General features: G+C 33.3%; 2 protein-coding genes across 2 annotated transcripts; one reads left to right on the top strand and one right to left on the bottom strand.

The window, feature by feature from the left end:
* Positions 1 to 14: 14 nt before the first annotated feature.
* tko (30S ribosomal protein S12 technical knockout) lies at positions 15 to 18245 on the bottom strand. Its single transcript, XM_089697153.1, has 5 exons — positions 18142 to 18245; positions 17949 to 18018; positions 1426 to 1580; positions 663 to 826; positions 15 to 144 (listed from the first exon to the last, which is right to left on the bottom strand). The coding sequence occupies exons 2-5, from the start codon at positions 18016 to 18018 to the stop codon at positions 63 to 65; spliced, it is 471 nt and encodes a 156-aa protein (XP_089553279.1). The 5' UTR covers positions 18142 to 18245; the 3' UTR covers positions 15 to 62.
* A 1052-nt stretch (positions 18246 to 19297) lies between these two features.
* On the top strand, positions 19298 to 21131 carry LOC149487356 (uncharacterized). Its single transcript, XM_089697615.1, has 2 exons — positions 19298 to 19522; positions 19701 to 21131. The coding sequence occupies exons 1-2, from the start codon at positions 19456 to 19458 to the stop codon at positions 20927 to 20929; spliced, it is 1296 nt and encodes a 431-aa protein (XP_089553741.1). The 5' UTR covers positions 19298 to 19455; the 3' UTR covers positions 20930 to 21131.
* The last annotated feature ends 1217 nt before the right edge of the window (positions 21132 to 22348 follow it).

Here is a 22348-nt window from a genome sequence, read left to right as displayed (position 1 = left end):
AGTAAAACAAAGCATAATCTTAAACTAATATATTGAACTACATACAAAACTAGACAACTATATTACACCTTCTGCTTGATCACGTGCGGCAGATCGTATTTCCCGCGCACGCACTTTAGTTTCACGCCGGGACAATCTTTTACACTGAAAACGAATAAATTTGAACATTAATAAAATTAAATTATAATAAATGTGTTATATAAATGCCTTGTTTATTATAGGTAATTATATAAAAAAATACATCTGATTTGTGAGTAACTTCATAGAAATAATTATTCCTTAACATCGAAACGATAATATTCACAGCAAAGCTTTAACAGTAAAATAGTAAAGAGTTAAATCGTCTATTATAATAGATTAAAACACCAGTTGAACATTAAAGACGGCTGAACCAATCTTCTATGTATAAAAATGAATCTCTATTTCCCTTGGTCATGGCATCACGCGTGAACAACTGGACCAATTTTGAAAATACCTACCATTTTTGATGTGTTCGAAATATTAAGGAGAAGGATCTCATGAAAAGCTAAGAAATTTGCGCTTAAAATAAAGGAAATTGATAAAACTTAATGACCATTTACACTCACTTGCGGTTCGCCGAGTTCGGCTTCTTAATAAGTGCCTTTATTATTTATATAGAGATAAATTAATATAAAACTCACCGTCCAACCCTAACAAGCACGATATTATGCTCTTGCAAGTTGTGCCCAATGCCGGGCACGTACGCGACCATCTCCTTGCCGTTCGACAGCCGCACGAGCACGCACTTGCGGTTCGCTGAGTTCGGCTTCTTTGGCTTCTTTATTAGCGTCTTTAGTACTACACCCTGGAAGGAATAAGTTGCAATTGTAATTACAATTAATATCCCTGGAACGGTTTAGTTGCAATTGTAATTACAATTAATGTACTTAAACGTTAATTTAGTATTGGATTTCTGAAAATAACATAATACATCTAACTTAGGAATTGTTAAAGTGTTCTTCTAGTAGGTATAAAATGTATCTGCCATACGTCAATGTTTAAAATCTAGTTATTTCCATAAAAATGAAAGTTAAAAAAATAACAACTGTTATGTACAAAATTAATAAATAAACATGCAAAAATCTATCTGTAAGTACTTAAAATTTCGGGACAATCGGATCAGTAGGTTCGGTAAAATAACATAGAGCTGACATCACTTTAAACCGATAAGTACCTAAATACATAAACACTACTTTATTTAAGCAAACACCACGTAATCCGCAGTTTTTAATCTATATTATGCAAAATAACTTAAATCTTATGAATTGCTTTTGCGTGAAGTATTGAGCTGATCACAAACTATCCTGCTTATAATAGTTGTAAGATTAATGTGCCATAAACCACGAAGACATTACCTACGTCCTACACTTCTTTTAGATTACTTCTTTTGGTATAATATATTACCTTTGCAAAAGGATTTCCTTGCAGTGGATTTCTAGATTTCCTATATTTGATGTGAGGTCCCGTCTTGTGCATTTGCGCGAGGGACGCCATGGCCCTCGAGATTAAACCTTGGCCTACTGCTGGCTGGCTGGCTGCTGTGGCTGCCTGAGTTATTGCTGAAAATCATTATTGTAATTGTTAAAATACACTTGTGCACACGTGACTGAAATTAATCTATCATTATTTTTTTGCAGGCGTAAGTTAGGCTGGTGATTGTTTTTGAAAATCCTAGGTTATCCTATTCACATTAACAAAGTAAGAAAACATAGAACATATGGCTTGGCATATGAACATCCAAGCCTTTTATTTAGTGGATTAGGAACAGTTATTATTTTTCCATGTTTCATATTGTTTATGACAAAAGGACAAACACTTCACCGTTATGTATGAATAGGCAGGTGCTAATACGCCACTTCGCGGATTATCTACCTCGAGAGATACCTTAAATCTTATTACAGGTGAGTAAGGTATAAAATGTTTTAACTCCGGAGCCTGAATTTTGTAACAATTGTATAGGAGGCGTTCTGGTGATTGTGTCAATTGTAGAGCAGGGATTAAGCTGCAAATGAAAGGGTTTATCTTCCGCATACAAAAGAAGACTTTTCGTGAATAAATTGTAAGATGTGTACCATTTCTATTAGAGGTAAATTTTGGGGAATTTCACACTTTATTCAAAGCTTCTTCTTGTATTCAAAATTGTGGAACGAATAATAAATAAATCCTTTATTCAATATGTAATAGGAGACTGATAACATTTTGTATAACAAAACATTTTGCATCTTTGCTCTTAAATGTTTCTAGACCAACAGTTTTAATCAATTAAAAATATGTCTTATGAATTCACTCATATCATAAATCGCTGTATTAACTTTAATAAACCTTTTAAAAATACTCTAAATTACAGTGCATTCCGTGTATTCCAAAATAAAATGAACACGCATGAAAAAGCTATTTGATAAAAACCCCTTGACAAATCTATCGCATATCCACAACAAAGGGTGATTCCCATGCAAAATCCGCAAATTTTGCAATTCACACAGCTACATTTCCCGCAAATTCGATAGCGGTACTATGATTGACACATTCGGGTCCATTCGATACGGTCTGCACCAAGTGTGGTCTTTGCATGAAAGGTGCTGTGTGATCACACCTTTATCGATTTATTGGTGAGAGTAGCGGTACATGCACACCTTATTTTGTGGGCAAGAACCAAGCAAAAGTTCACCTAAAAACTTATGTGGCTTTGAAATTACCAGATACTCTGAAAAAGTACTGGAATTTGAAGTTAATTTCAGGTTGTTTTCAGCAATAAACTTTTTATTTTCTAAACATGATAAGAAAAAGAAATAAAACTAGTGAGATAATCGGGCTGTTCCGAAACTGGTAAGATAGCTAATTATTGTTGATTATAGATTTTTAGACGTTGACTTCCAGTCTGACTAATACAAATCACGACTAGGTTTTGATTTGATACTAATTTAACTATATATTGACATACGAATATTAACATTTATTAGATTTTAATGTCCTGCATATGGCAAGACTACGCATGATTTTAGTACACGAATTCTGCTTACTAGCAAGATGAATATAATAGTTGGATAAATGTAAGTAATACATTATTTTATAACTATAGCTTAGCATTTTTTCTACAATTCTAAGCCGCTACGCAAACAGTCAGCTACCAGATAATCAAAACATATCCTTATATCACTTCCAGCGTTCCAGGAACACGTTTCAGGCATATTTGCTGGCTAAAATAACACACGCTCGGCCACTGGCCAGTCACGTCAGTGTTATTGTTGCAGATAATCCCCTGCTGTCTCCTGGGATTGACAACTTTGCATCTGCCTAGCGCAAATATTTTAGTAGGGTGCAAGGTATTAGCTTAATGCTGTTGATAATATAAAATTATGTTATGATGATAATATAAAATGGTCGTAACTTGGCAATCCGTTACAGTTTGGCTGTGTGTATCGTTAAAAGGATTATACATATGAACAATTATTAAGGCTAAATTTAGGATTAAGAATTGAAATGGCGAAGGTACCTTAAATATAAAATTCTATTTTCAACTTACAAACCGGGATTCATTTATTATGGATCCCCCTTTATTTATGATTTTTGTACTATACCAGCAATTGGCGATTAAGTTTCAGCTAATAAGCATTTTTTAATCCGCTTAAAACGCATTTTTATAACCACGTCATAAACTGTAAAGTATATCAAAACGCTTCCGCCCATGTCGGTTACTCAACACCAACTGTACCTGCTCTTTTTGTGGATTATAATCCGTTAATAGTGGGCATTGTCCGCAGATGACGGACACAGTTTTGAAATTATCTGCTGTCATATTCAGGGTTTACAATTTGCAGTTAAATTGCAATGGTAATAATTAAATAAAACTTACGTGAAATGTGATATGCGTGAAAATTTAATATTAACAAGTTATTAGTTATTACACGCCACACGGATCCAATGAGGACATTTGTTAATAACTATATACTTATTTTTCTAAGACATATTTGCTATTTTTAATGCTCAACAAAATTTATTTTCATAAACGTTTGTATCATTCACCTACACATAATTAACTTTAGCACTTTTAATCTAATGATTCAAGAATCAGGATATCTAGACGCAATATTATCCATTTCGCATATATTTCTTCACGGAGACAACCCTGCAAGCCTCACTCTTGTTACACTTGCGTGCAAAAAAACCCGTATCAAAAAAATAATAGGCAAGAGTTGAGCTGCATCTACGGGAGCATTGTGTCTTCCCAGAAAGTTGTAAATCATATTTGTATAAGTAAATAGCACTCAGAATGCAACTTTATCAGATAATACCAAATCTTTTTCGCAATTGTCAACGAAAAAAGTCGGTCATTCACCACAATGATGGGCCCAAACTGCACATGTAATCCCAAAATGAATTGCAATAGTAATTTTTCATTCTCGGAAGGTGGAATTAGAGCAAAGGATTGAAAAATACATCACACTGGACAATATATTCAACAAACTTCCATTTGGTCAAATATTAATAACTTTTTTTTCTTATATTGGGCACACGTCTATTTTGCGGCGTAAATGAAAAAATAACTGGGTTGAAAGATTAAATCTTAGTTGAATTTAGGAATGTTTATCTCCACTTTAATCTTTTATTCGAAGCATTTCTCAAAATTACTTAGATATTGCCTTTATATCTGATTGTAAAGCTGCAAATTGTTAAACATACTCAGTAGCATTTACTAAAACGAATTTTCAATTCATCGAAAAAATGATTTTAAGGAAGCGTTTAAATGCAATAGAGAAATTGTTATTTTTAAAGTAATAAAAAATAAAATTCCGCTGCGTTTCATAAATACGATAGGTTTATGAAACGGAATCTATACACATACATAAACGATCTACCAAAAAGTACAGTTACATTTCAAATCTAATATCAAACAGTCCACACAAATAAACAATACTATTTACAAATCCGCCCACAAACATATTCGCTAAGACGCACTCAAACCACACGTATTATTGGCCGTACTTCCTTAAAAAAAATATGATCCACAATGGTCAGAACTCAGATCTATGAGAAAGTTTGATACATTAAACTCCCACGCATGCACCGCAGTGTACAAACTCTTTACGTCAACCCGTTATTTTTGTAGGGCTGTGTTTTCATTTTTCAGTCTATGGATGTCAAGTATTTGTTTTATGGAAAGTGTTTATTAAATAATATGATTTGTTAGTTTGGCGTAACCCTATCATAAATATTATTGAAATGCGAATTATAAATACTGGCTACTAAGCATTTAGTGTGGGAGATTGTAAAGTTAATGAATCAAATATAATTGGAGTAATTTGAATATTGTAATTTTAGAAACAGAGCAATACTGATGATTTTATAAAAATAGCTGTCCACATAATATTGATTTAAATACACTAACAAAAGAGTCTTTTATTAGTAGTAATGTTACCAAAAAACGTTTTCAGTGGTCATTTCTAAGTTACAAGTCATCATCCACCTTTACAAGAACCTATTCTGAAGAATATACATTCCGCATCAAAATACATTTAAACTATCAATTCCAAAAGTGCAATAGTGACCCATTGAAGCTATAGTACTCACAATCATCTCCATTTACCACAAATTGACAGATCTGATATTATGTAGATATCAGGGTCTTCAATTAGAGCGGGTGCTATTGAGTCCTGTCACAAGGAAGACTTTTGTCGGAACGAGGGTACTCTGAATGAAATCGTCGTCCAATCTGCAAATCACTCTTGGAGCAGAGGTGCGACACATTTGGTTCAGAATTGTGAATGGATAGATAAGTGAAATAGAACGCAACTTTTTTAGACGATCGTTTGCTATTACTTAAAAGTTATAAGAATATGCAAGAAATATAAAATCAAAATGTTTTTATTATCCGTTTCACTCTAGATTATTTACGAATATGAATTTATTAACGGTAATACAAATATGTATCACACATAATGATGGTAAATAGCATATTTCTTTCAAGACAGGTTGAAAAATAGACAAATTTGACATCAATTTAAATTTTTACTTAAATTGCAAAACAAAAAGGTGCTTCACATCTGAAATAGCACAATATGCACAGTGAGGTGTGGACGGGATTACCGGACTCTGGTCAGTTGCTGACTCATGCACCCTTGCGACACTCGCAACCCTTATTTAGAGGTACCGATAGCAGAAAAAGTAGAGAAATGTTTATATTTTTAAAGCAAACGAATCAAAAGAAAATTACGTAACAATTAAGTACTTTTGAGTAACGAATAATTTAATATTAAATCGTCCAGAGTTTTGTGGCAGATTTTCAACACATTTAAATTTTTTTATATGGCTGTTATTCTGCAATTCTATAATATATTCTGAACAATCTCTGTTAGTTCCATTTATATTTGGTCAATGAGTGGTATCAAACTTATTAATATAATAATATCATATACGTGTTTACGTATCAGGGAGTCATTGAAGGTATTTCACTATACAGTTATTAATGTGGTAATTAACTTTAAATCAAAGCTATAGGAATTACTAAAAAGGAACTGTTTTGCTAACGCTACGTTATTGAACGGACATAATCCCGTATTATACGGAAGGGTTCTACGTAAAGACGGGCGCGACGTGTCCCCAAAAATATTACCGAAAACGCACACAATAATGGACCTTATCTCAAATGGGTAAGATATATTGCACGCCTCATAAGCGAAGCGTTGAGGTGGGTACTACTGTCGCTTCGCGCAAAACATCTGATTTTTCAAACTTAAAATGTCTTTATGTATCATACATTGCACTTGTAAGATAATACATACACACACATATTAAGAAAAAACACTATTTTTAACGTTCATGATATTTTTGATGTCATTTTTGTTATTTAAACTAGTTAAAAAACAGTTTAAAAAAGTTCTGTCTTGGACGTCCGTGTGTCTGTATGTGCGGATCCTTTTTCTTGTTAACACGATAGCGACCGAAATACTTTACTAATCGAGTCTTTTTTTTTCTCTTACGCTTGAGTATGCTCAGGAATAGAACCCTTTCATTTTTCAGGGTCTGATTCGATGTGGTTTAATTGTTATTAAATAAACAAAAATAATAATTAAAAATATTTATTAAAAAAAAATATGAGGCGTGCACTTTTGGATTTTCCAAATTATTTTCGATTGCAGTTATAGCAGCTGCACAAGTGGCGCAGATGTCCACATCAACTATGTGACATATCCTATGTAATAATGTGTTATGTATTTCTCTAGCAATTTAGTTAACCCTTTATGATGCAGTATCTAACTGTTCTCTGGGGGATTATTTGTTGACTGTCTATAATTGTAGTAAAAACTAAAAATTTCTTTCGCCACAGAGGCACCTTTTGGCATGGAAAAATAGCACCAATATGTTAATGTTATGAAATTGTAAATTTAAATAGTTTGGAAAATCCAAAAGTGCACGCCTCATAATTTTTTTTTAATAATTATTTATTAATTATTATTTTTGTTTATTTAATAACAATTAAACACTTGACCGTAATTTGAAGCTTACTTATTGAGAAGGTACCTAGCTTTTTCCGCCTATTTTCCCTCTCTTTCTCGTTGTATATATGCTATCTCTCTCGCACACGGCACACCTCCCACCAGGTGGCGCGGCCGGCGCACGATAATGTGCAGGCGCTTGATCTTCTTCATTGGCGTCTAGCTTCCGCCGCGAGAAGGTTGTCTACAAGACTACAACCTTGGTGCTATTAAGTATTAAGTATTGCTTAAAGCAAGTGCTAAAAGTGTTAAAAAGTGTATCCCGTCGGATCGGTACAGTGAGTTATTTTTACATCTATTCTAATAATATTTTACTTAAAAATGAGTAAAAATCTTTAAAGTCAACGGTATAATCGTTGGACTTTATTTAAAATGCTGAGGTTTTTAATGAATCCTTCAGCAATAGTTTATTTTTCAATATGCTTAAATACTTAATAGCATGAATAAAGATATTTAAAATTAACGATACAACCGTTACATTTTACTTGAAATAGTAACTTTTCTTTTGAAATATTTCATTATGCAATATGTACTAATTAATATTTGAATTTTTAATACTGTGAGTAAAGCTATTTTAACGGTGTTACCGTTCGGCTTTACTCGAATCGTTAATATTACTTTTGTGATTATTTGATATGATATATCAAATACCCTCTCTTGTATATAGATATTTTTAATATTTTATTTCATTTTTAATAATGTGTTTTTATTACAAGGGTACAAGTGAATTTTTCGTGGAAAAATTACAATTAATACTTAGTATGGATATGAGCCAACTCAAAGCTTTACAGGCATACAATCCATTGCTACGACTTTATTACATTGTCGTTATCGCTAGGAACGGTTCGGAATTCCTATCATAGTTTATTACTAAAAATTATCGAACGAGATGAGTCAGCTCCAAGAAGTCACGACATGTCAGAACACGTTGTGATATTATTTTATAAATCGTACGGGAGTTACCGCTCAACTGAATAATGATGGAATTCGCTCATGTATAGTAGATACGTACCATGAATGTTCCACACATTCAAAACTATCCGTAGTCTATACGTGTCCTTTTATGAGTATTATTCTGATCCGTTTTTATGTGAAAATAGACATATTACACACGGCTAATTTGATTGAAAATTACGTTTCCTATGTTCAAATGATGCAACTTTTTTGTTAAAACGAGTAAGTACCAAAAATTTTACAATTAAATTCTTTGGTTTACTGAACTTGTGCTGAAAGGGTTATCGTATAATAATTATCGAGATATCTTAATATAATTAATTAGATTTAGATACACTTATTTCAAAGGATTTACAATTCACTTCTAACGTTTTAGAATAATATTATAAACTTGTACACCTTGACAAAAAGTAAAAAATTGCGGGTGAGTGGAGATTATTTTGTGCAATTAAATATTATAACGTCCTACGACGGTATGGTTGCGTTCGTAAGGAATGTTAACGGATATAAAGCAACTAAATGTTACATCGATTGCATGAACAAAAATAAATATGAATCGAAGTTCATTTTAAAATTTAGTGAATTGATTTGAATTATGAATTTATTAAATGTCGCTAACATTGGAAAATAAGTTAAAGGACCTTGTTAATTGCTATATTATTTAAATGATTATTTACTGCTATTTTTATATTAGCACTAAGGTGTATTCTTGCTCGAAGCAGAATACATAAATGTGGCCACTACTCCTCGCAGGGGTTAGCCAGGTCAAATTCACCCTCGCAGGGTGTCTCTTAAGCATTTTTTGGCAGGCCCTACTTATTTCTAGTTACAAACATCCCTCGCGCAGCTGTCGCTCGCAGGGAAATGGTGCAAATATATATCGGCCCTCGCGGGGCTTTGATTACAATCGTCCCTCACGGAAAAGATGGTGCGAATATATATCAGCCCTCGCGGGGCTTTGATTACAACCGTCCCTCATGGAGAAATGGTGCAAATATATATCAGCCCTCGCGGGGCTTTGATTACAACAGTACCTCACGGAGACATGGTGCAAATATATATCAGCCTTCGCGGGGCTTTGATAACAACCGTCCCCACGGGGAAATGGTGCAAATATATATCAGCCCTCGCGGGGCTTTAATGGCGATTGGTGCAAATATACAAAGGATTGATCATAGATATTTGCTTTTGTCAACGAGGACCCACGAAAGAAGTTTTGGATATGACCGTATCGGATCTTCACTCTTCTAAGGTAGGTAGAAAAAGGTTTTGAAATCTACTTCACAGTGGGCAGTATAGTAAATGACCTAATAAAATACAATAAAGGTTAGATACGTCAAATAATGGGCGCATGAAATTGATACTTCGTATCCTAAAAGTTTACGCTTCAGGAATCAGGAAACCACCATTGGTTTACCAATTATGGAAATTGGAATTGAACAAATTGTATTTACCAATGCAAAGCCTAATCACAACAAAGGAAGGCGAGTCGGATCAAATATCATCTCGCAGATGATTTGTGGCGGTGGTTTCGAGGATTGTCACCAAGCCTTGTGTCAACGGTATGTTTGGTATCGTAATTAAATGGCACTAGCCGACCAATTTTCATATACAAACATCGGAAGAGATTTTTTAATCGCAAAGCGATTGAATGTAACAAATGACGATTGATTACGTATAGTTGACCTCTCATAGGCCTATTTTAGTTGCCCGGTCTTGTAGGCAATTTATTTGACTCGTTTTTCAACCCATTTGACCTCATTATTGCACCCATGAGATTTTTCTTCGGGGCTCAAACAATAAATCGCTGAGGGATTAGGATAATCGTTTGTTAGACAAGTTTTTTGTCATCCCACCAGGATTATTATATTGTATAATAAAGTTATATACAACTATTAACGTAAAACGTTTAAGTACTCAACGAATGCTGAGAATACTGACTGTTGAGTTACATAGGATAGAGGATAAATAACGGAAAGTCAATCTTTCCAAACAAAAGCCTCTTATTATTAGATATTACTTGGAACCCCTACCCTTAACGAGAAAGCTCTGCCAAATGACTTCTCATTTCTTTGCTTTGAGGGGGGGGGGGGGCAATAAATGAAATGTACAGGCTATACGGCTTTTAAAATATAAGTCTGGTAATCGAACTAAACTTTGCTGGTTTAGTTCTTGCTATATCGCTATCCGTGCCTGCTTCTCGTGTTTACGGGTGAATTAAGTTTATCAATAGTCATAAATGCAATGCTATTCAGAGGATATACTGCATTTAAAACATGACAAAATCTGGTAAGCGAACTAAACTTTGCTAGTTTAGTTCTTGCTATATCGCTGTCCGTGGCTGCCTCGCGTGTTTACGGATGAATAAAGTAATGTCCTGTCTTCGCATCCACAGCTAACTGTCCTATACTGTCATAATCTTAACACAGATTCATTCGACATAGCTCCCCACGAGCTCAGTTCTTCATTTTTGCACTCGCACAACTGTGGACAACACAAGAGCAATGCCTCCATTGGTAGCAGTCACAATCAAGGGATAACTAACCTTAGGCTAGCCATATTACGGATGTTGGAACAACCGACTATATTCAGGGCAATTTTCTTTGTTCAGTGTAACGTTTAGACTGTCGTAGCATTCCTACGGAACAAAGATGGGATCAGATCTGCATCCTTAATGCAGTTAATCGAAAGGAGATACTTTCAGACGACGATAGTATTCAAAACCCACCATATTCCTTAACATAATAATGCATAGTTAAGCTTATAATCTCTCTTGCCATTATGTCAGTTAGAGACCTGAACGACGCGATAGAGTACCGCTATTTCAGTAGTAGTAACACCTAGAAGGGTGAAGGTATTTTGGAAAGCGAAACTGAAGGCCCGGTCAGCAGCATCAGCCACCTAATAGACAGTGTTCAGTGCTGCACCACTATAATCTGCAAAATGACTCTGACGGTATGAAAATGTGGAGTACATTTTCAAAATATCAAATGATATAGTTGGAATAAAAATCCTATTTGCCTCCGTCTATCCAAAAGACATACGGAGTAGCTAGTAGCAGTTGGTTGAATTAGAATAAAGTAACTATAGTTAAAATCCTTTGTTACTGACTGGATAAATTTGGCTCTTTTCCTATCTGACGTTCATATAGCTGTTGACTGCCTAGTGTTGTGCACAAACACTATTATTATAAACTAGCGGTCCGCCCCGGCTTCGCTCGTGGTACTTACGTTTTCTCTACATAAAAACCATCCTCGTACTTCAAGGAATATAAAAAGAATTATCGAAATCGGTTCAGCCGTTCTCGAGTTATGCGCTTACCAACACATTTTGCGATTCATTTTTATATAAGTATAAGAATAAGAAGATAAGTCACGTTATGTAGTCCCGAGGCTTTCGGTATATAAGTTCTGATGTAAATCATAATTATATCTTAAAACCGAATTGATTAAAAGTAACGTACTTGGCTGTAGTAATTGCAGTTTTGGGACACAGATAAGCTCCTTATCATTTTAGTCTCTTAAGTTCAGTATATTTGTTTCCAGTACAGAGTTTATGACCTATCAGTTTTAAATAAATAATTCATGCATTGTACTGAAAGTACTAGCCATGTTTAGATTATGATTGGTGGCGTTGGCTCTAAACATTAATAGATACCGCACAGTTTGGTTGGATGTTAAAAATCTGTATTATAATTAAAACCATTTACCTGTTTTGATATTTTATTGCCTTATTCAAGGGGTGACCTTTTAAATTTATTTCTGACCCCAAAAGTAAGGACCAAGTTCTCTTCTTGTCCGCTTGTAGCAGGTTGGGTTAAAACTGTGTGAGTTGAGACAGGTGGTAATTCTATGTTAAGATGATTCAATTGTGCTTCTACAGAGTTCTAATTGAATAAATAAAGGTTTGAGTTTGAGGTATTTTTGCCTCGTCGGGATCAGCTGTTGCTTCATTTTGTAAGTAACATCTAAATGCGTAATTGAAAGTCGTTACTGGCGCTTTCGCAGATTTACGCTACAGATAGTGAAAATTGTAGTAACTTTAACTTTTCAAGCCCAAAAGGTTAACTAAGGTACGCTTGAACCAATCTCATAAGTTCTAATACTTTTAATCATTATGATTAACTTTTTGGTTCTTATTTGATTAACTTTTCATCTGGGATTGTTAATATAAATAATATAAAAATTTGTGTGATTTATTGGTATACTATCTGCACACCTTACTCTTTCAAATAAAGAAATAAGTAATTACTTATGTACCTATTCAAATTCACATTGGCGTCCATATATTGTACACCAGGTGGGTAACAAACAGGTCTCAATAAGTAAGCTTCAAATTACGGTCAAGTGTTTAATAGCTGTGTTTTACCTGAAAATAAAACACATATTAAATACTTACCTATATTTGAAGCTTACACTTAACGTCCACCTGTTGAGGATTTCGACTCAATGAAGAAGATCAAGCGCCTGCACATTATCGTGCGCCGGCCGCGCCACCTGGTGGGAGGTGTGCCGTGTGCGAGAGAGATAGCATATATACAACGAGAAAGAGAGGGAAAATAGGCGGAAAAAGCTAGGTACCTTCTCAATAAGTAAGCTTCAAATATAGGTAAGTATTTAATATGTGTTTTATTTTCAGGTAAAACACAGCTATTAAACCACATCGAATCAGACCCTGAAAAATGAAAGGGTTCTATTCCTGAGCATACTCAAGCGTAAGAGAAAAAAAAGACTCGATTAGTAAAGTATTTCGGTCGCTATCGTGTTAACAAGAAAAAGGATCCGCACATACAGACACACGGACGTCCAAGACAGAACTTTTTTAAACCGTTTTTTAACTAGTTTAAATAACAAAAATGACATCAAAAATATCATGAACGTTAAAAATAGTGTTTTTTCTTAATATGTGTGTGTATGTATTATCTTACAAGTGCAATGTATGATACATAAAGACATTTTAAGTTTGAAAAATCAGATGTTTTGCGCGAAGTGACAGTAGTACCCACCTCAACGCTTCGCTTATGAGGCGTGCAATTCTATTTTATGACTTCTCACTTCTATTGGCAGTTCATATGACTTTTTACTTTTTTAGGTTACAGAAAGGTTTTTTAGTAGTAATAGCAGCAGTTTCTTAATTTATTAATGCTATAGTGCAATGAAAATTTGAATAAAAATAAGCTTAGATTTATATGAAAACTATGTTTAAAATAATTATAGTGATGAAATACCTAGCATACAAATTAGTAAGGGGAATTATGATCATGCTTTGGCAAATAATGTGAAGTTTACGCTATGTTTAACTTTTACAAAATTATAATATAATATTCTGAACAGAACAGACATCATAATTTGTTGTTTTAAATTAATTTTATAGAGTAGGTACTCCGGAGTTGATATTACATTTAAACAAAAGAATTTTATCTAAGAAAACCTGTGTTCAGTGGGTATGTATTTTCGGCTAATATTGTTTATTGCCATAAACATAATTATAATTTGCGAACAAAAACAAATAAAGCATACAAATGAAATAGTTGTAGACAATATAAATGCAGCCTGTGTGCCACACTTGCAAAACAAACCAGATAATAATTTGGTAGACAGAATTGAGTTGTAAAATATTTAAATAATACCTATATTAAGATATATGATAAATATTTTACAATAGAATAAGTATCCCATTTTTGATTTCGATGCCATTAACTTTTACTCAACTGCAAAAGAAGGAGGGTTATGTTTTTCAAGCGAATTTATGTATTTATTTCTTTGGCACCTCCTATATCCCAAATCACTGGACAGATTTAGATTTATAAGGTGTCACTGTAATCACAAATAAAATTAAGTTGTTGTGACATAGGCTAAATAAATTAGCGATTGAGTCTTTTGTTTTCAAAATAGTAAAGCCGGCTACTCACATAGTTACCTGTCACAGGGGCAATATTGGATTTGCACCTTTAAATCAGCTCCTAAATTGTTATGTGTATAGGCAAGCAGGGGCAATTTTTTAATTGGACTCTTTGGCTTGTTAATTGCTCCGATTGCTGTGCAACTGGTATTGCCTCTGCGGCAGGTGTGTGAGTAGCCCGCTTAATAATTCTTGTTGTATAATATAAGGAGAAAAATATCATTACTGGAATTATGGTATACATCAACAAATTGCTAGTGTGTAATTATTATCAGGTTACAGGTAGATAGTGATTACAAGCAAAACTTTAATTCATCATAACTGAACATCATAACCCTCTGAAGTCTAAATATATTATTCTTGGAAGTAGGAAACAAGTAAAATCAATCATTAATGCTAAACCTCAAATTATTATTAACAATTGTGTAATTGAAAGTGTCAAAGTCGCATGCAACTTAGGTCTTACAATTGACCCACAGCTCCGGTTCGAAATTCATTTAAATAATGTTGTGAGAAACTGTTTCTATAGACTAAAAATATTATATTCGTTTGGAAATTTCATATCCGTATCACTCCGTAAAAAATTAGTTGATAGCTTAATCCTCTCCAAACTAAATTATTGTGATGTAGTTTATGGTCCATGCTTGTTGGTCAGAATGGAGCGAATGATTCAGAGAGTTCAAAACGCATGTGCACGATACTGCTTTGGAATACCTAAAAGAAGTCACATAACACCTTATCTTAATAAAAATAATATTTTAAAAATGGCTGCAAGAAGGAGATTGCATCTGGCTAATATGATGTTTTCTATAATCAAAACGGAATCACCAAAATATCTTTATGATAAGATTGGATGGAGAGAGCAATCAAATATGTATCCTACAAGACCAACAACGAATCCTCTTATAGTTTCTAAGTATCGTACAAGCGCTTTTCGAGGTAGTTACAAATGGGCAGCAACCCATTGTTGGAATGATTTACCTCCTCCTATTCGGGATAAGAAATCAAAATTCTCATTTAATAAACATTTAACAGCATACCTTTTAATCAAACAGAAACATGTTTAAACTTTTCATTGCTCGTTTGTAATCCTACGCACTTGTCTGGTTTTGGCTATATTGTATTTATTGATATATTTGTTCTCTTAACAAAATATACATTGTTTATTTATAAGTACTACTATTTAATATATATATAAGTATATATATATATATTTATTATATTTATATTATTTATTTATTTATTACCTATATTGAATATTAACATTAAGTAAATCTTGTTATAATTAGATATATAAATAAGGTGTCGCTGAAAATCAGCTCTGCAGTGAAAGTCTATGCTTTCACTGTAAAATGCTGAGCGACATTCCTTTTAGCTAGTAGGTTTTAGTAATTAGTTTGTAAATACATAGATTGTTAATTTTTAATGTACCTGGCCTGCTTGCTAATAAAGATTTTTATTTATTATTTTTTATTTAACTGTCCAAAGTAACAAAACAATATTTCATATTGATATTACAGCATTAAGGAATATGTGGAAGATGAAAACCCATGGAGGGTTGTCACATTAAAACCCCAGGACAGTTCTTTGGCATATTATGATAATATACAGTTACATATTTTGTAAAATTAAATTGTAGTACTGACATGATTTAAAAGAGCAACTATGGAGTTTCTTGCCGGTTCTTCTCCCTAGACACTGCTTTAAAAATCGGTCGTAAATATTAAAAATCTGTTATGACAATTTAAAATTGGTTCTAGAATAAGTCAAATTCAAATTCAAATTCAAATTAATTTATTTGCCAAAAAACATGGTATACATAGATGTTAACAATTGAGTTCCAGCATGTTCAGCCGTTATTAACAGCATGCAAATTATGTCACTTAATTATAAATCAAAATTTCATTTATTATTTTCATTATCATTACATTTACATTCTACAGTCATTATTATCAAAGTCAATCAATCAAAGTCAAAATTTATATTTGAAGTATTCTGCCATTGTGTAAAAGGAACGCTCTGCGAGGAATTTCACTAGTTGCCATTTTAATTTATTAAGTGGCAGTGATCTAAACTCTTTAGGAAGATGGTTAAAAATTTTGATAGCCATTTGCCAATTGAATAAATAAATGTTTTAGTTTAAGTATAGGATTTAAATAGTTAGATATTTCTAAATCTTTTTAATTGGTGTATTTGGATTCATTCATAACATAGGTATATGCCCTCAATAAATATTTAAATGAGTAAAAATAATATATTTATATGAGTATACAATAAAATATTTAAATGAGTTTTGTCAATATCTTTATCGAGTTTTCTTATTAGAATTAGTAAAATGGATTAACCTAGCCCTAATGGTTAGCAAAATTACTATCAATGAATTTTTTCATTTTTGGTTATTAATCAGAAATAAATTCGGAAGGACTTTAGTATAATTACTTTTTTTTGGAGGGTTGAGGGGGAGGGGAGGGGAGGGGAGGGGGATTATATATCCCCCCCTGAAGGGGGGAAGTTGCGGAAATACATAGTTTTCGAGTTTTTTTTTTTTTGTAAAATTTGATTTTGAGGTTAGGAATACTATTAATTTTCTAACCATACCCATTCGTATGTGTTCAATTGTGCTAGATTTTCTACCTAGTACTAGCCCAGTATAAAATACATACAAATGAGCAGTCGACGGAGCCCCTTGGGGCTCCGTCCACTGCTCTCATGTCAACCTAACACTACGACTCGTGATCCCCGAATTTCATTATTTTGAGGTGTCTAATCGATACCGGGTAGTGACTTTTCATAATAAACTGCTTTTCTTTTTCTACGAAAATGCGTAGTTTTTGTGAAAATCGAGAATGAAAATTATTTTGAGAATCGCATTTAAGTCGCTTCTGGCACTCGCCGGCCGCTGCCGCGGCACGCTCGCTTCGCTCGCTCGGCTCGTGCGGCAGTTCAAGAGTTAACCTAACACGCTCGTCGCTTCGCTCCTCGCTACCTATTTGAATATTAAGGATATAACAGTTTTATAGTTTTTTAACCTACGTAGTTTTTTTTGTTTGAGTGGGAATCACCCTAAAGTCGCTTTTGGCACTCGCCACACAAAATGGGCTCACGTTTCGTTATTGCATATATATTTTTTTTTATTTGATATTTACCGTATTAGATTTGTAAAGTAAAATATACATTGTATTTATATCATATTTTTTTTCTATACATAATTGTTTAATTTGCGCTTTTATATTAACCGTAAAAACACATTTATTATAGGAATCAGTCATTAATTACAGTGAACGAAACGTCAGCTGTCAAAAACGTCGTAATTAATAACCAAATTTTCTGAATTTCAAAAAATTATATCTTGAAAAGTAATGGTTTCCGCAAGTTGAAACTTTACAAAATTAATTAACAAACTTAGAACTATAACTAAAAAAAAAATCAACGCTCTAGCGAAACGTAATCGTACTAAAGACGAGCCATAAATTCAAAGATATGATGCCAGAAATAGCTAAAAGACTAAGCTTAACCAATAGAAATAATAACAACGAGATTACGTCAAGACTACGTAAAATAAAATAAATATTAATTTACCTTGATAAGTGCTGCATTGTGTTCTTATACCAAGGGAAAGGAGAGAAATTCCTTTCCTTAAAAAGTTCATCTAAAACAAATAAATGTTAGGTTAGATAATTATTTAAATTCATTTTGATACTTTCAAAACATTTCTAGGGAAAGAAGAATTGTTTAAGCAATTGTCGGTAAAAAAACAAGATTAAGAGTTTACCTCGAGCACAGTTTTAATTTATAAATATTATTCTAACTCAAAAATTTCCCGATCAAAATCAAAACTTAACCTGCAATTTCTATGATTTGACTTTGACACTTGGCAGATGACAAGTCCTTGTTTGGATATGTCGCTAATGATAAAAAATAAGTTATTTCCAGCTCTAAATTTTATTATTTCAGTACAAATAAATTTAAAAATGATAAAAAGATCCATGATCGCGTCAATTTAAAATAATTTTGCAAGCATATTACGAGAACGATTGGCGTTTTGAATACTTGATAACAGTTGTAATACTAGATGGCTCTATTTACAATCGTAATTTTGTGGTAATTTTATATAGCGCCATCTATTGATAATTTTCGTCATTTAAAAATAGATTTGTTAGTGGCGTCTGTCTACGGCTGGTGGTCTGTATTCCACAGGCCACGCGTGCGCAGAATGGCTCAGTATCTGCTTTGCTGCATAGCTAGCACAGATAGCTAGCGAACGTATAAACTCGCCCGGTCGTTGGGCGCTTTCACCGGGCCTTGGTATTATGGAATTATTAATAATTAATTGCTCCAAGGTATGAGTCGTTTCACCGCTGTCAAAAGTTACCCATGGCCATGTCACATTAAAACGAATAAACACAGTACTTTCGCATTTATAATATTACTAGAGGTCCGCCCCGGTTTCGCCCGTGGTACATATTATTTCTCAATTTTCCTATGCTGTTACATCATTAAAAAATAATTATCACATGTCAGTTGATACTTGATGTCACCATCTGAATTTCCCGAATCTGAAGCTGAATCGGACGCTGTATTTTGGATTATTGAAGAAGCAGGACAGCAAGTCTCTTCACTCGTGCAAACACTGCAAGAAATACAACTTTTAAGCACTACTTATAACTTACATAAGTATTTATATTACGTGTGATTTCTTATTTAATTAGGACGAATTTCTCACAATGATATAAAACTTCAACCGTTATTATATTATTATTCGGTCATTAAGAACATGATAAGTTGATAAGGGAACGATTATCGGTGAATAACCAAGAATTTAAAAATTTTTCAATGGACGTAGGTAAACTAGAAAAACAAAATATTATGAACGCGTCCATTCAAAGCATAATATGACAGTTGTCAACTGTCAGTACTTCGTGACGTTTAAAAATTAAAAACTGTACTGTCAAGTGTCAAAATTCAATTTTCGCCGCAACCACACCGCAACGAAAACAACACAAATAATTTAAATACATGTTTTTTAATACATTGAAAAAGAGTTTCAATTCGTATTTATACTGAAAAGCACTTAATTTATACAAGTATGGCTGATGAATCGTCAAACGATGTCGTCGCTATCACTTCTGATGAGGAAGATGACTCTTTTTCAGGTATGCCTTTGTATTAACTTTATTTTTAAGCATAATAAAACACGACGACGAAATTTTAAATTGATGTAGTTAGGTCTAAATAATACATTATTTTACATAAATTATTTAAACCTACACCGATGTAAATTTAAGCATTATTTTCTACAAAAATTGTAATAAATTGTTCGCTTTTTTTCAGATAAACCAATTATTAAACTATTTAAGCGGCTTATAGCTAATGATAGCAAACAAAACACAGTACTAACTAACAATCAAATTCTCGACTTACTAAAATTAGAATTTGATATCGATATATTAGTATTACATAGCTTGGAGGTAGACATTTATATAACACTAATGAAGAAGTTCTTAAAAGACTGGCCTCAATGGGAAGACTTTGACAATACAGTGACTGAAGCAAAAAGTAAAAATGATATGAGCCTTATAAATAATATGCTACATGAGCAACATGACAATCTTAAAGATTATTTGCAATCTGTCATTGAATTAGCCAAGCCCCTAGCCAAAGAAGCAGTACTTAAAGCAAAAGAATACACCAGGAATAAAAATGAAACACCCAAAGATGACGCAAATGAAAGTGGGAACGTAGAGGCAGTGTTAGAAGTAGATGGGTCTCGCTCACAACTCGACAACCTCTTTCTGCGATCGCCAGTAGCAGGCTCCATTTTCAATGTAGATCCACAGGCTTCACACTCGAAGATCACATTGAATTCTTTCAAAACGGAAGCCATACTGAACTGGTGGAATATCAACATAGAAATACGACTACGAAACAAAGGTCCCAATTTATTGTACAAAAGGGAAATGGCGCACGAATTACGACATACTTTAGTGAATAAAAAATTACCGAAACAAAATAATCCATGCATCAAACTGGACACAGAATTAAAAGTTAAGTTATGGAAGAAAAGTCGAGCGACCGAGAGCCCTAAATTAATAGAATTTATAGATAAGATTGCCTCTATGTATCCCATAAAGGATAGCGATGTGAATGAGGTGTTTGAATTTGTTAAAAAGGACTTATTTCTTATGCCGCAGAATGTGTTTACTGCTGCGCTTTATAAGCGATACCTGAATGAATACAGCTATGTTCGTTATCATTATGTGGAGGATGATAATGGGAATTTGCAAGACAAGTACGACATACAGTTGGAAGAGATTGTTCTACCGATGGTGAAATTCAATATCTCAGCGTTTGACGTGAAGGATTTTGTTCTGGATGAAAACAGTGTCAGTGTGGAGTGTTCCCCGTGTAAGCAGTTGTTCACGGGGCCAGCTCTCATGGCACAGTTGCGCGAACATATGGAGGGACATGCGCTTGAAAAGCCTTGGTTGTGTTCGAATTGTGGGTTGGAGTTTCCGATGATACTGTTAGCAGAGAGATGGTGGTCGCATCGGTGCCAATGAATGTTAAATATTTTTGAAGTGAAACTTCTTTAGGCGCGTTGATAGTAAAATTTCGAAGTCGCGTCATGGCAATACCATCACGTCATGGAGTAAGGCGACGATTATGGTATCTCTAATCTAATCTTGTTAAAGAAGTTTCAGTTTTGACACGTGTGCTCGGGAGTCGGGACACACGCTCTTTTTTTCGATTTTTTTTCTATTTTCACTAATGCATAGTGTGGTTAACTAGTAAGAGTTAAGTTAGTTAAATAATTTGTTAAGTTTCAGACACATTGTCTGTTAAGAAGACATTTTATGTGTTGTTAATTGCTCCGATTGATATTGGTCTTCCGAAAAATGTATATTTTGAGGTTCTGTTTAAATAAAATATTCTTCTTTATGTTGAATTGAAGTTGAAAAAAAAATAACCATATTGTTGTATGCAATTACATCTAGAAAGAAAGAAAGAAAGAAAACATTTATTCCAACACACACAACACACATATAAAATAGCATTGTAAATTTTAAATAATATGTAATAGAACACATAAATATATGTGTGGTTGCATGCGCTAAAAAAGGAAGCCACTCAGGATATCTGAGGCATAATACCTCAGCACTGATTTTCAGTGACCCCTTATGACATCCAGAATGTCAGCTGCTTTAAGTACTGGATAATAATAATAAATAAGGACAAAGTGATAAAGAAATATAATTCGTGGAGTACACAATTATGATACCATAATGCTAATACCATATTATGAATACGCTAATATTTTAATAAATAAACTTACATGTAATAAAAGATATGAATTGATATGTAATATGTAATAAAAGATATGAATTAATATATATGAATATATAATATGAATTAATCTAAGTAATCAAAATGGATACTTAGGTACTATTAGTTTATTCGTTACAGACGCAGCGAAAGCTGTGGAACTTGCTGTTTCAAAACAAATTCTATTTCAAATCTAGTATCGAACTGAAATAGAGAATAAATGAAAATAAGTATTACATATTGTTTTTTGTTATCATTTAGTTAATTAACTAAAAAATATAATTTTTAATACAGAGTCCTCCTATCCTACTAATATTATAAATACAAAAGTTTGTATATTTGTTTGATACTCCTGCACGCAAAAACTGCTGAACCGATTTTCATGAAATTTAGCACACTACTAGGCGAATATATAGAACCTTTATCCTGTAAAATTGGCCAATTTATTAATAGAACATAGGGACAGAGAAAGCGACTGTTTTATACTATGTAGTGATGGTGTATAAAGCGTTATTAACTTTTATTTTCACTCTATCCACTATGAAAACCAACGTAGTAAATAATTTAGTTGTACCACTCTTACCAAGTCATTCAAAATCCGGCAAGATCTGAATCAGATAAAAGTACTAAGTATTCCGTGCATTACGAGCGAATTA

Source organism: Colias philodice, chromosome 7, assembly GCF_061535455.1.
Source record: "Colias philodice isolate Cphi_HAF_F1 chromosome 7, ilColPhil1 Martin Lab GWU primary, whole genome shotgun sequence".
Lineage (NCBI taxonomy): Eukaryota > Metazoa > Arthropoda > Insecta > Lepidoptera > Pieridae > Colias > Colias philodice.
The sequence above is the reverse complement of the archived record's forward strand: the minus strand, read 5'-3'. Positions and strand labels throughout refer to the sequence as shown.